Raw genomic sequence first — 13427 nt, 5'->3', positions numbered from 1 at the left:
ATTTGGTAGTGAGTGGAACGCCAACCGGATGTTTGACATTTATACATCTGGTGAAATATCTGGCTCATTGTTATGTCTATTGTGACACTGTGGAGATCCGCTTCATCACTGTCGCAGATCAGCCAAGATGGCAAATTTCGAAGAACAGCTCACTGGGGAAGAGAAGGTAGCTACATAACTAGTCAGTATTTTGATAAGCTTTGTTCACTGTTTTACGATTTTTAGTAAATTAGCTAGGTTGTTGTGTCCTTCCTAAATTATTTTGGCTGCAGAAATAACGTTAGCTAGTTTGCTAAGCTAGTACCTAGCTAAAGTTAGCTTGCTGGCTGGCTGACGTTAACTAGTTAACATATGAGCTAACTATCCTGTCTGCTAGGAAATAAACTGACGGAGTTAATTGAACCAACTATTACGCATCATGTAAATAATACCGAACGCAAGAATCAGTTTGCGTAAATACGAGTCTGTAGCTAGCCGAAATGTTTGTAAATGTTAGCTAAGGGGGGTATGTGTCTTAAGACGTAGACACATATACCCACTGTGCTAGACACAACTCCGAAGAACATAGCCGTTAGGCATCATTCTATTCGTTATCACATTGTCTGTCTTGATGGTATTACATTGCATCTAGCCGATTGACTATAACAACCAGGGCTGTCAAAAATTAAATAAAAATATTGATTAATGTCAAGTTCAGAATTGGTTCAAATGAAGATGTAATTAAATCAGATGTAGCTTTTTATTTTTATTTTTAACTTTACCATAATGACTTCTTGGTTTTGTCCAAAGTAACGGTTAGCACAATTTAGGTAAATTGAAAAACAGCACACTTTTTTTTTTTTTTTACTGAGTTACAGTTCATATAAGGAAATAAAATCAATTTTAAATAAATAGATTAGGCGCTAATCTATGGATTTCACGTGACTGAGAATACAGATATGCATCTGTTGGTCACAAAAAAAGAAAAAAAGTAGGGGTGTGGATCACAACCAGTCTGTATCTTGTGTGACCACCATTTGCCTCATGCAGTGTGACACATCTCCTTCACATAGTTGATCAGGCTGTTGATTGTGGCCTGTGGAATGTTGTCCCACTCCTCTTCAGTGGTTGCGGGAAGTAGAACACGCTGTTGTACACGTCGATTCAGAGCCTACCGAACATGTTCAATGGGTGGGGTGACATGTCTAGTGATTATGCAGGCCATGGAAGAACTAGAACATTTTCAGCTTCCAGGAATTGTGTACAGATCCTAGCGACATGGGGCCGTGCATTTAACATACTAAAACATGAGGTGATGGCGGCGTATGAATGGCACGACAATGGACCTCAGGATCTCGTCACGGTATCTCTGCATTAAATTTTCCAGAGATAACATTAAATTGTGTTCATTGTCTGTAGCTTATGCTGGCTGCCCATACCATAACCCCACCGCCACCATGGCATTGACATCAGCAAACCACTCACCCACAAAACGCTATAGATGTGGTGGTGAGGCCAGTTGGACATACTGTCAAATTCTCTAAAATGACTTGAGGTGAACATTAAATTCTCTGTCAACAGCTCTGGTAGACATTCCTGCAGTCAGCATGCCAATTGAACAATCCCTCAATTTGAGACAACTGTCATTGTGTTGTGACAACTGTACATTTTAGTGGCCTTTTATGGTCCGGAGCACAAGGTGCACCTGTGTAATGATCATGCTGTTTAATCAGCTTCATGATTTGCCACACCTGTTAGGTGGATGGACTATCTTGGCGAAGGAGAAATGCTCACTAACAGGGATGTAAACAAATTTGTGCACAATTTGAGAGAAATAAGCTTTTTGTTTGTATGGAAAAAATGTATTTAAGCTCATGAAACATCGGACCAACACTTTACATGTTGCATTTATATTTTTGTTCAGTGGACATTGCATAGTTGTTTTTAGCTGTTTACCTTAGATGGCCTTAGGGCAACCCAAATACAGACATATGGCGATATTGGGTCATTTCATCTTACCGTCCAAAGGGAATCTATGCAGCCAGCTATACACTTGTATCCCCTGTGGACCGGTTTGTGCATAAAACATTATCCATTCAGGCTGCAAAGGCAGCAATTTCCTCAACTGGATTAAAGGCAAGAAAGCAGATTTTGTTGTTGAAATATGCATACTTTCTTTATGAAACACCATTTTACATCACCATGCTACAGTGACTAATGCTACTCCCGGATGTTGCGTATTGCGTTCAGCCAATCAGACCAGGATTGAAAAAAGACTGCTGCAATCTGATTGGCTGAATGCGATACGCAACATCTGGGACTTGCATTAGCCACTAGCATGGTGGTGAAAAATAAGGAGGAAATCGACACCTTGCAGCCTAAATGGAGATTGATTTGTGTCTGAACCAGTTCACGGGGGATATGAGTGTATGTGTAGATTCCTGGCTGCGTAGATTCCCTTAAGACGAAATGACTGAAAATCGCCACCTGCTGGTCTTTGAGACTGTATTTGGGATGTTTTCAGTGTATTTTAAAAGGGTGACTAAACACCCCGACAGGCAGGTGTTTTTCTGTTGCTCATTAGAACATTTTGATTTCAGTCTTGGTGTGTTTTCTGACATCTTCTGTGTTTCACTTCCTCAAAATCCACAGAATAATCTAAGAACTCAAAAAATCTGTAATTAATTAGACGTTTTTGCAGAGGATGTTTTATTTGACGTCTAAGGAGTTTGCAGTATTTCTCAAGTAAAAAAAGGGTAAGGTTTTGAATTTGGTTAACAAATTTGTGCTGCTAGGCAGGTCTCTCACTGCCTATGCTATTGGATAGAGAGCAGTCACCACAGCTGTTAACCCCATGTTAGAAGGCAAATGGACATCGTCAAATCAAAACCCAATCTTAATTTTCTCCTTGTGACGCACATAGTGTTGTGAAAGTATTTGCCCACATTCTGATTTTCTCTATTTTTGCTACTATATGTTATCAACCAAACCCTAATATTAGATAAAGGGAACTTGAGTGAACAAATAACAAAAATAATTTATCCTTATTTAATCAACAAAATGATGCAACACAATTCTTGTGTGTGTGGAAAAAGTAATTCCCCTTACACTCAATAATGGGATGTGCCACCTTTTTAGCTGTAATGACTGCAACCAAATGCTTCCTGTAGTTGTTGATCAGTCTCACATCACCGTGGAGGCATTTTGACCTACCCTTGAATGCGGAACTGCTTTAACTCAGTGACATGTGTAGGTTTTTAAGCATGAACAGCTCGTTTCAAGTCCTGTCACATCTCGATAGGGATTAGGTCTGGACTTTGACTAGGTCATTCCAAAACTTCAAATTTCTATCTTTTTTAGCCATTTTCATGTAGATTTGATTGTGTGTTTTGACCCTAAGACAACTGGTGGCACAACCAGTTGAGTGTAAGGGGGCAATTACTTTTTGCTTAATTTTGTTTATGAAATAAGTATTTAATTGTTACTTGTTCACTCAGGTTCCCTTAATCTAATATTAGGTCTTGGTTGAAGATCTGATAACATTCAGTGTCAAAAATATGCAAAAGTTGAGAATTTGAAAGGGGGCAAATACTTTTTCACAGCACTATGTTCCAAACTCAGTTTTTGACGAAACTAACTTTATGACCAAAATGATCTTATTCACTTTGTAGTCATTTTGTATACTACAATAACGGTTTCTGACTCATATTGATGCCCATAGGACATTTTCAAAGGGATTTGTTGCTTTTAAAGGCAGTCGCTCTTGAACACGTTCAGATAATGCAATTAATCGCAATAAAAATTGTATTACAAGAACTCTGACAGCCCTAATTACAACACAAGGAACTGTTGACCTCTTACTTGGTATAGGAATCATTGGACTTTTCATAGGATCACACAAACATACTGTATAACCATATTCACAAGGCTTCTTCTGAAGAAAATACATTATCATAGTGATTGTGGCCATTTCAACAAATTGCGATTGAATCATCAAAAACTAAACAACCTTCATTTGAAAGCTTGAAAATGGACTGTTCTTGCTGTCAGCTGCAGGCAGATACATGTTTGAAGCTGCCAGTCCCTACTGGGGTGTAACATTCCTATCACTTCAATGGCAGGCCCACAGCAGGGATACGGTCAGATATATGTACAGACCAGTAGAATGAGTATAGTATTTCACAAATACTGCTCTGTGTGGGAAGGTGCCAAAGTCTTTGGGAGCATCTACAGTGCTTTCAGAAGTATTCACACCCTTGACTGATTCCACATTTTGTTTTATTCAGGTTGAAACGACAACAAATAAAAAAAATTATCTCACCAATCTAGACACGACCCAATATTGACAAAGTGAAAACATGCAAATGTATTGTAAATGAAATACAGATATCTCATTTACATAAGTATTCACATCCCTGAGCTAATGCATGTTACAATCACCTTTGACAGAGATTACAGCTGTGAGTCTTTCTGGTAAATTCTATAAGAGCTTTACACATCTGGATTGTACAATATTTGCACATTATTCTTTAAAAATGTCTTCAATCTCTCAAGTTGGTTGTTGATCATTGGTGGACAGACATTGTCAAGTCAAGCCATATGTTTTCAAGATAACTTTTTAAAGTCAAAACAGTAACTAGGCCCCTCAGGAATTTTCAATACCATCTTGGCAACTTTGGCTTTGTGTTTTAGGTTATTGTCCTGCTGAAAGGTGAATTTGTCTCCTAGTGTCTGTTGTAAAAACGATTTGAACCAGGTTTTCCTTTTAGTATTTAGCCTGTGCTTAGCTCTATTCCAGTTATTTTTATCCCAAAAAAACCTCCCTATTCCTTGGCAATGACAAGCATACCCATAGCATGATGCAGCCACTACCATGCTTGAAAATATGAAGTGGTACTCAGTGTTGTCGTGTGTTGGATTTGCCACAAACATAATGCTTTGTATTCAGGACGTAAGTTTCATTTTAAATGCCACATTTTTAACAGTTCTACTTTGCCTTGTTGTAAACCGGATGCAGGTTTTATTTTTTATTCTATAGAGGCTTCCTTTTCATTCTGTCATTTAGCTTTGTATTGTGGCTTAATTACAATGTTGTTGATCCATCCTCTGTTTACTCCTGTCACAGCCATTAAACTCTAGCTTTTTTTTAAAGTCATCGTTGGCCTCCTGGTGGAATCTCTGAGCGGTTTCCTTCCTCTCTGGCAGCTGAGTTAGGAAGGATGCCTGCATCTTTGTAGTGACTGGGTGTATTGATACACCATCCAAAGTGTAATTCATAATTTCACCATGCTCATTGGGATATTCAGTATCTGCTTCTGTTTTTTAACATTTGTATTTACGCATCTACCAATAGGTGCCCTTTGTGAGGCATTGGAAAACCTCCCTGGTCTTTGTGGTTGAATCTGAAATTCCCTGAGGGACCTTAAAGATTATTGTATGTGTGGGGTAGAGAGGAAAGTTATTCATTCAAATCACGTTAACACTATTGCACAAGGACTTAGTCCATGAAATGTGTGATTTGTTAAGTGAATGTTTACTCATTAAATTGAGTATTAACAAGGCCATAAAGGGGTTGAGTACTTACATATTGACACGACATTTCAGCTTTTCATTTTCAAATCATTTGTAAAAATGTCAAACACAATTCAACTTTGACGTTGTGGGTTATTGTGTGTAGGCCAGTGACCCCAAAAATATATTTCATCAATTTTAATTTCAGACTAACACAACAACATGTGGAAAAGTCAAGGGGTGTGAATACTTTCTGAAGTAACTTTAGGCCTAACTGTGCAGCAGCATACACACAGCAGAACTTGTTTCAATTTTTGACATGCACCAGTGAAGAGTTGCAAAAATAGAACTATACAGTGAGTACTTTACTTGTATTGAATTAAGCTATGCAACCCACACAACCTTTGGGTCTGCATCTGGACAAAAACACAGTACCAGTCAAAAGTTTGGACACACCCACTCATTCAAGGGTTTTTATTTTTACTATTTTCTACATTATAAAATGATAGTGAAGACATCAACACTATGAAATAACACCCATGGAATAATGTATTAACCAAAAAAGCCTTAACCAAATTCATATATTATATTTGAGATTCTTCAAAGTAGCCAGCCTTTGCCTTGATGACAGCTTTGCACACTATTTGTCATTCTCTCAACCAGCTTCACCTGGAATGCTTTTCCAACAGTCTTGAAGAAGTTTCCACATATGCTGAGCACTTGTTGGCTGCTTTTCCTTCACTCTGCGGTCCAACTCATCCCAAACCATCTCAATTGGGTTGAGGTCGGGTAATTGTGGGGGCCAGGTCATCTGATGCAGCACTCCATCACTCACCTTCTTGGTCAAATAATCCTTGCTCAGCTTGGTGTTATGTTGAGCCATTGTCCTGTTGAAAAACAAATGATAGTCCCACTAAGCGTAAACCGGATGGGATGACATATTGCTGCAGAATGTTGTGGTAGCCTTGCTGGTTAAGTGTGACTTGAATTCTAAATAAATCACTGACAGTGTCACCAGCAAAGCACCATCACACCACCACCTCCATGCTTCACGCTGGGAACCACACATGCGAAGATCATCTGTTCCTCCACTCTGCATCTCACAAAGACACGGCGGTTGCAACCAGAAATCTCAAATTTGTCTCATCAAAACAAAGGACAGATTTAAACCGGTCTGATGTCCATTGCTTGCGTTTCTTGGTCCAAGGAAGTCTCTTATTGGTGTCATTTTAGTAGGTGTTTCTTTGTAGCAATTCCATCATGAAGGCCTGATTTCACGCAGTCTCTTTTTTTTACATGTAACTAATTTTTTTACCCCCTTTTCTCCCCAATTTCGTGGTATTCAATTGTTTTAGTAGCTACTATCTTGTCTTGTCGCTACAACTCCCGTACGGGTTCGGGAGAGACGAAGGTTGAAAGTCATGCGTCCTCCGATACACAACCCAACCAAGCCGCACTGCTTCTTAACACAGCGCCATCCAATCCGGAAGCCAGCCGCACCAATGTGTTGGAGGAAACACTGTGCACCTGGCAACCTTGGTTAGCGCGCACTGTGCCCGGCCTGCCACGGGAGTCACTGGTACGCGATGAGACAAGGATTTCCCTACCGGCCAAACCCTCCCTAACCAGGACGACGCTAGGCCAATTGTGCGTCACCCCACGGACCTCCCAGTCGCGGCCGGTTACGACAGAGCCTGGGCGCGAACCCAGAGTCTCTGGTGGCACAGCTGGCGCTGCTGTACAGCACTGGCGCTGCTGTTAACCACTGCGCCACCCGGGAGGCCCACGCAGTCTCTTAACAGTTGATGTCTGTTACTTGAACTCTGAAGCATTTATTTGGGCTGTAATCTGAGGTGCATGTAACTCTAATGAGCTTATCCTCTGCAGCAACTAGGTAACTCGGGGTAACTTGGTCTTCTTTTCCTGTGGTGGTCTTCATGAGAGCCAGTTTCATCAGAGCCTGATGCTTTTTGCGACTGCACTTGAAGAAACTTTCAAAGTTCAAAGTCCATATTGATTAATATCTTAAAGTAATGGGGGACTGGTTTCTCTTTGCTTATTTGAGCCGTTCTTGCCATAATATGGACTTAGCCCTATTTGGTAAAAGACCATCTTCTGCATACCACCCTACCATGTCATAACACAACTGATTTGGCTCAAAGTCGTTAAGGAAAGAAATGCCACAAATAAAACTTTTAACAAGGCACAACTGTTAATTGAAATTCAATCCAAGTGACTCCTGCATGAAGCTGGTTGAGAGAATGCCGAGAGAGCAAAGCTGTCATCAAGGCAAAGTGTGGCTACTATGAAGAATCTCAAATATAAAATAACACTTTTTGATTACTACATGATTGTGTGTTATTTCATACATTTGATGTCTTCACTATTATTCTACATTGTAGAAAATATAAAGAAAAACCCTGGACTGAGTAGGTGTGTCAACTTTTGACTGGTACTGTACATAGGCCTACAATACTGTCGTTCCATCAACGGATTTCAGTGCGCTCTAGACTTTTTCAGGGGGGGCCCTTGTTAAAATGTCCTAGTCCCCCCCTCACACCCCACATGCTTACATATGCATTACAGCTGCTAAAAAAAGCCCCTTCCATCTAAGGAGTGGCTTGGACAGAGCAGAGGTAGGCTCATCAGGCAGCCAAGCCAGTCACTGCTCTCTGCTTCACTCTAGTGACCAGGGTAAAATGGCTGTCATTATACTGTCACTGTCAATTTTTTTTCGACTGACAGTCAGCCTTAAAAGTTGTTTATCACATTGTATTGTCTTTCCCTCAGCTCCGCATTGCGGCTAATTTCGTCGTCCATGCTCCACCTGGAGAATTCAATGAAGTCTTCAACGGTGGGTATGCTTAGAAATAGTATGATCATTGTACTGTTTATTTACTACCCAGGCACTTGTTTTTTTTATACGGTCTGTTAATGCATTGCTGTTGGTAGTCTCTTGATAATGCCATTTCTTGATTTAAGATGTGCGGATACTGCTCAACAATGACAATCTTCTCAGGGAGGGTGCAGCGCAGTGAGTGGAGTTTTCTTTATTTATCTATATTCTGTTCATGCATTGTTGTGCAAATATAACCTTTTTTAACCTGCTGTATTTCAACAGAGCCTTTGCCCAGTACAACATGGATCAGTTCACCCTTGCCAAACTTGAAGGGTATGATGATCAGGTAAGATGCTCAGTCACCTGAACTGTGACTCTTACCAGCTGTTTTGAAACTGGTTGGTCTCATACTGTGACATGCATACATACAGTACCAGTCAAAAGTAGCCACCCTTTGCCTGGATGACAGATTTGCACACTCTTGTATGTATGCATGTTTGATGTCTTCGCTATTATTCGACAATATAAAAATAAGGAAAACCCTGGAACGAGTAGGTGTGTCCAAACGTTTGACTGGTACTGTACGTATGTGTGTGTATATATCACATTATCTGTAAGGTCAATGCAGCAACTGATGCCCTCTATCTGTGTCCCTGTGCTCCGCCCCTCCCCCTCTCCAGGTACTGATCACCGGGCATGGAGACTTGGGCAACGGCCGTTTCTTTGACCCCCACAACAAGCAGTCATTCAAGTTTGACCACCTGAGGAAGGAGGCCAGTGACACCCAGCCCCACGAGGGAGAGGCGTCTCTCAGACCGTGGAGAGATGCGTGTGACAGCGCCCTGAGGGCCTACGTCAAGGAGCACTACCCCAGCGGCGTCTGCACTGTACGTCCTCCATTTCACCTGCACCTAATTTTTTTTTTAACTAGGCAAGTCAGTTAAGAACGTTCTTATTTACAATGACGGCCTCCGCCGGACGACGCTGGGCCTATTGTGCGCCGCCCTATGGGACTCTCAATCACAGCCGGTTGTGACACAGCCTGGATTCGACATAATAATATTATCTTTAAAGAGCTTTTCATGCTGGAAACATTAATTATGTTGGACTGTACAAGTGTTGTTGATAAAGATAAGCATGGTAAACATTGACAGAACCTTGTTTTATTCATCACAGGTTTATGGGAAAACTATTGACGGCCAGCAAACCATAATTGCTTGCATTGAAGGTCACCAATTTCAACCAAAGAACTTCTGGTAAATGAGTGTACAATGCAAGTACACTTTAAGAAGTATTCATTTTAAATATACATTTGTTTTGTTTTTGTTTACAACATAATATCTATTTCTATGACTGGGTAAGGAGTCAGGACTCATTTTGATTTGTGTTTTCAGGAATGGCCGTTGCAGGTCTGAATGGAAGTTCAGCATATCCCAATCTACAGCTCAAGTCGTTGGAGTCCTCAAAATACAGGTAGGCTAGTGTCTGTCGCCAAGTGTCCTCCATTTTGTCCGGCTGTGTAAAAGCCTCTTCAAAGACAACGGGTTGGGCACAGGCCCCTGAAAGTCAAATTGATTTACTGAACATATATCTAGTTCTCATGTCATATTGTATATTGCTTCTCACCCCTATCTTGTGGTTATAGGTACATTACTATGAGGATGGAAATGTGCAGCTGGTCAGCCACAAGGATGTCCAGGAATCACTCACAGTGAATGTGAGTTTCCCTTTCAGTAGAATGTGCCCACAATCAGTAGCACTAAAGGCATGCTTATTTTGCAAAGGACACTGGTAATGATAGAATGCTTGAAGTGTCAGTCAGCCCTAGTAGAGGAGACACTCATGATACTCTACTGTGGTTTTGTGGCCTATTTCCTCTAAACCTGCACATAAGTGTTAAAATGAAGTAGAAGGGTGCAGACTAACTGTTCATTGGGGCATGAGGGGAAGTAAGATGAAGAAAAAAAAGGCCTTTATGATAGAGATGGTCTTCAATCTCAAGTTTACAGGCAATTGTCAGACATGAATTCTGATGTTTTTATTGGTCCTTTGGCATGACAACTCTTATCTTACATCTGAGGTGTAACACTTGTTTTTTTATTCTCCTGTTTTGACAGAATGAGACTCAGACTGCAAAGGAGTTTGTGAAAATCATTGAGGATGCAGAAAATGAATACCAGGTATGCAACTTATGTTTCCTCCCAGTAATATTTTGATAAATTTGAAATAAATCACATTTCTTGTCATTGGGGAGGGGAGAGAGTCTAAACATTTCTCTCATTTCCAGACGGCCATCAGTGAAAATTACCAGACCATGTCTGACACCACGTTCAAAGCCTTACGCCGACAGCTTCCTGTCACCCGCACCAAGATTGACTGGAACAAGATCCTCAGCTACAAGATTGGCAAGGAAATGCAGAATGCCTAGAGGACAGCGTGTCTGTCTGTCTCTGTGTGTTACTGCAAAGACAAATCGCTTGAACGGGTGAAATCAGAAAAGGAGAGGGTGGTCTCATGAAATTTGTGGTCTAATGTGTCTATTTAGTCTGTGTTGAAGAAATGCCACGATTTGATGTCAGGAGTTAGTGTACTTCCTTCGCCACGTTACAAGGTGATGCCTTCATTTTAAGAGGACATTTTGTTGTTCAGCTCTGGCTCATTTGCAACAACAAAAATATAAAAAAAGAAAATGCCTTTACTGACACTGAAAGTTTGGGTCATTGGGTCATCCCCTCCTGCCCGCACACACTCACGCTTCAAATTGTAGTCATACCCCTCAGTTGGTTGTCTGGGTGCCACAGGTAGCAATCTGTTTAAGCCTTGTATGTAACCCTACAAGCGCTGGGATTCAAACAAATGCAGATAAATGACCTGTTTTGTGGTTGATCTTTGGTTAAATGTGATTTCAGATTGAGCTGAGCTACCATCCGCTTCCTTGACGGCTTATTTGATCTCCGTTAATGTCCGGGGATATTGCCTTTTAACAGCATGCACACAGCGATAGGCTTTTAATCTGCGTTGGATTGAATTCCGACCTATATAATTTTGTATAGGTATTGGCAAATCTTTCTGTAACCCAAGGTCTCTTCTGAGTGCGGTGTATACTCCGTTTAATATGACAAAAATATAGTGCACCTCCCCACCCCAAAGAAAAGACCCAAGTAACAGTTCTGTTCCATCTTTCCCGTGGTAAAGATATGTACTTTGAACTGTTTGGAGAAAAAAAATTGAATTCATCACACTGAATGAATCTTCATTTCGAACATGAGGCAGGCCTACGTGCTTGGCGCTGTGGTTTAATCAAGCCTAAACAAGTACAGTACCATCAGTATCCTCTATCAGTAATTAGACTACGTTAATATATAATACCTATATTCCCTTTACCTTCTTTTTTAGCTTTTTACTTTATTTTTTTTATACAAAATGTCAAACATGTATAATTAACAAAAGGAATGAAGAAGTTGCACCAAATGCAGTGCTGTAACTACTGTGCTCATTAACTGTTAACCATACTGTTTGTGGGAGAAATTCAAATCAGAATTGGTGCCAAATTTGTAAATTCTGAATAACACTGAAAATACAGTAAAGGGACAATTTGAATAAAGACACATTGTATATCACTTTATAATGAAGTACTTGAAATGCACCTCTTGACTGTTTACATATGAAATATAACACAGATTCATTGTCTGTGTACTGGTAGATTTGTGTCCAATGTGTGAAAGCATTTTGGACAATACACTATTTTGCCATATTGTCCTCTGCTTTCAGTTCTTATGTCTCAACTATTCTATACAGTGCATTCGGAAAGTATTCAGACCTCGACTTTTCCCACATTTTACATTACAGCCTTATTCTAAAATGGATAACATTTTATTTTCCCCCTCAATCAACACACAGTACCCCATAATGACAAAGCAAAAACTGTTTTTTAGTCATTTTTGCAAATGTAAATAAAAAGATAAGTATTCAGACCCTTTGCTCCGTACACTGTTGATGCACCTTTGGCAGTGGTTACAGCCTCGATTCTTGGGTATGAAGCTACAAGCTGGCACACTTGTATCTGGGGAGTTTCTCCGGTTCTTCTCTGCAGAACTTCTCAATCTCTGTCAGGTTGGATGGGGAGCATTGCTGCACAGCTATTTTCAGGTCTCCAGTGTTTTTTGATCAGGTTCTAGTCCGGGCTCGAGCTGGGCCACTCAAAGGCATTCAGAGGCTTGTCCCGAAGCCACTCCTGCATTGTCTTGGCTGTGTGCTTAGGGCTTAACCTAAGTCCTGAGTGCTCTGGGGCAGGTTTTCATCAAGGACCTCCGTACTTTGCTCCATTCATCTTTCCCTCGAATCCTGACTAGTCTCCCAGTCCCTGACACTGAAAAACATCCCCACAGCATGATGCTGCCACCATGCTTCACTGTATAGGGATGGTGCCATGCTTCCTCAGGATGTGATGCTTTGCATTCAGGCCAAATAGTTCAGTCTTGGTTTCATCAGACCAGAGAATCTTGTTTTCCATGGTCAGAGTCCTTTAGGTGCATTTTGGCCAACACCAAGCAGGCTGTCATGTTCCTTTTACTGAGGAGTGGCTTCTGTCTGGCCACTACCATAAAGGCCTGATTGGTGGAGTGCTTCAGAGATGGTTGTCCTTAACCTGGAAGGTTCTTCCATCTCCACAGAGTAACTCTGGAGCTCTTGTCACAGTGACAATCGGGTTCTTGGTCATCTCCCTGACCAAGGCCCTTCTGCCCCGGATGCTCAGTTTGTCTGGGCGGCCAGCTCTACGAAGAGTCATGGTCATTGGTGGTTCAAACTTCTTCCATTTAAGAATGATGGAGGCCACTGTTCTTGGGGACCTTCAATGCTGCAGAAATGTTTTGGTACCCTTCCCCAGATCTGTGCCTCGACTCAATCCCGTCTCGGAGCTCTACGGACGATTCCTTTGACCTCATGGCTTGATTTTTGCTCTGACATGCACTCAACTGTGGGACCATATATAATATTGTGTGCGCCTTTCCAAATCATGTCCAATCGCTTGAATTTACCACAGATGGACTCCCAAGTTATAAAATATCTCAAGGATGATCAATGGAAACAGGATTCA

At 41.0% G+C, this 13427-nt stretch overlaps 1 protein-coding gene across 1 annotated transcript; it reads left to right on the top strand.

Annotated features, from left to right (window-relative positions):
• The first annotated feature begins 57 nt into the window (after positions 1–57).
• Positions 58–11949, top strand: LOC115136016 (F-actin-capping protein subunit alpha-1-like). Its single transcript, XM_029671346.2, has 10 exons — positions 58–166; positions 8281–8344; positions 8473–8524; positions 8612–8675; positions 9010–9216; positions 9506–9585; positions 9724–9802; positions 9975–10046; positions 10447–10509; positions 10617–11949. The coding sequence occupies exons 1-10, from the start codon at positions 128–130 to the stop codon at positions 10755–10757; spliced, it is 861 nt and encodes a 286-aa protein (XP_029527206.1). The 5' UTR covers positions 58–127; the 3' UTR covers positions 10758–11949.
• Positions 11950–13427: the final 1478 nt, after the last annotated feature.

This window comes from Oncorhynchus nerka, linkage group LG2 (genome assembly GCF_034236695.1).
Source record: "Oncorhynchus nerka isolate Pitt River linkage group LG2, Oner_Uvic_2.0, whole genome shotgun sequence".
Taxonomy (NCBI): Eukaryota; Metazoa; Chordata; class Actinopteri; order Salmoniformes; family Salmonidae; genus Oncorhynchus; species Oncorhynchus nerka.
The sequence above is the reverse complement of the archived record's forward strand: the minus strand, read 5'-3'. Positions and strand labels throughout refer to the sequence as shown.

Coding starts and splice junctions, on each gene's coding strand:
- LOC115136016 (XM_029671346.2), top strand. CDS start 128: ATGGCAAATTTCGAAGAACAGCTCACTGGGGAAGAGAAG. Junction 8,525..8,611: donor CTCAGGGAGGGTGCAGCGCA/GTGAGTGGAGTT, acceptor GTATTTCAACAG/AGCCTTTGCCCAGTACAACA. Junction 9,586..9,723: donor TTTCAACCAAAGAACTTCTG/GTAAATGAGTGT, acceptor TTGTGTTTTCAG/GAATGGCCGTTGCAGGTCTG.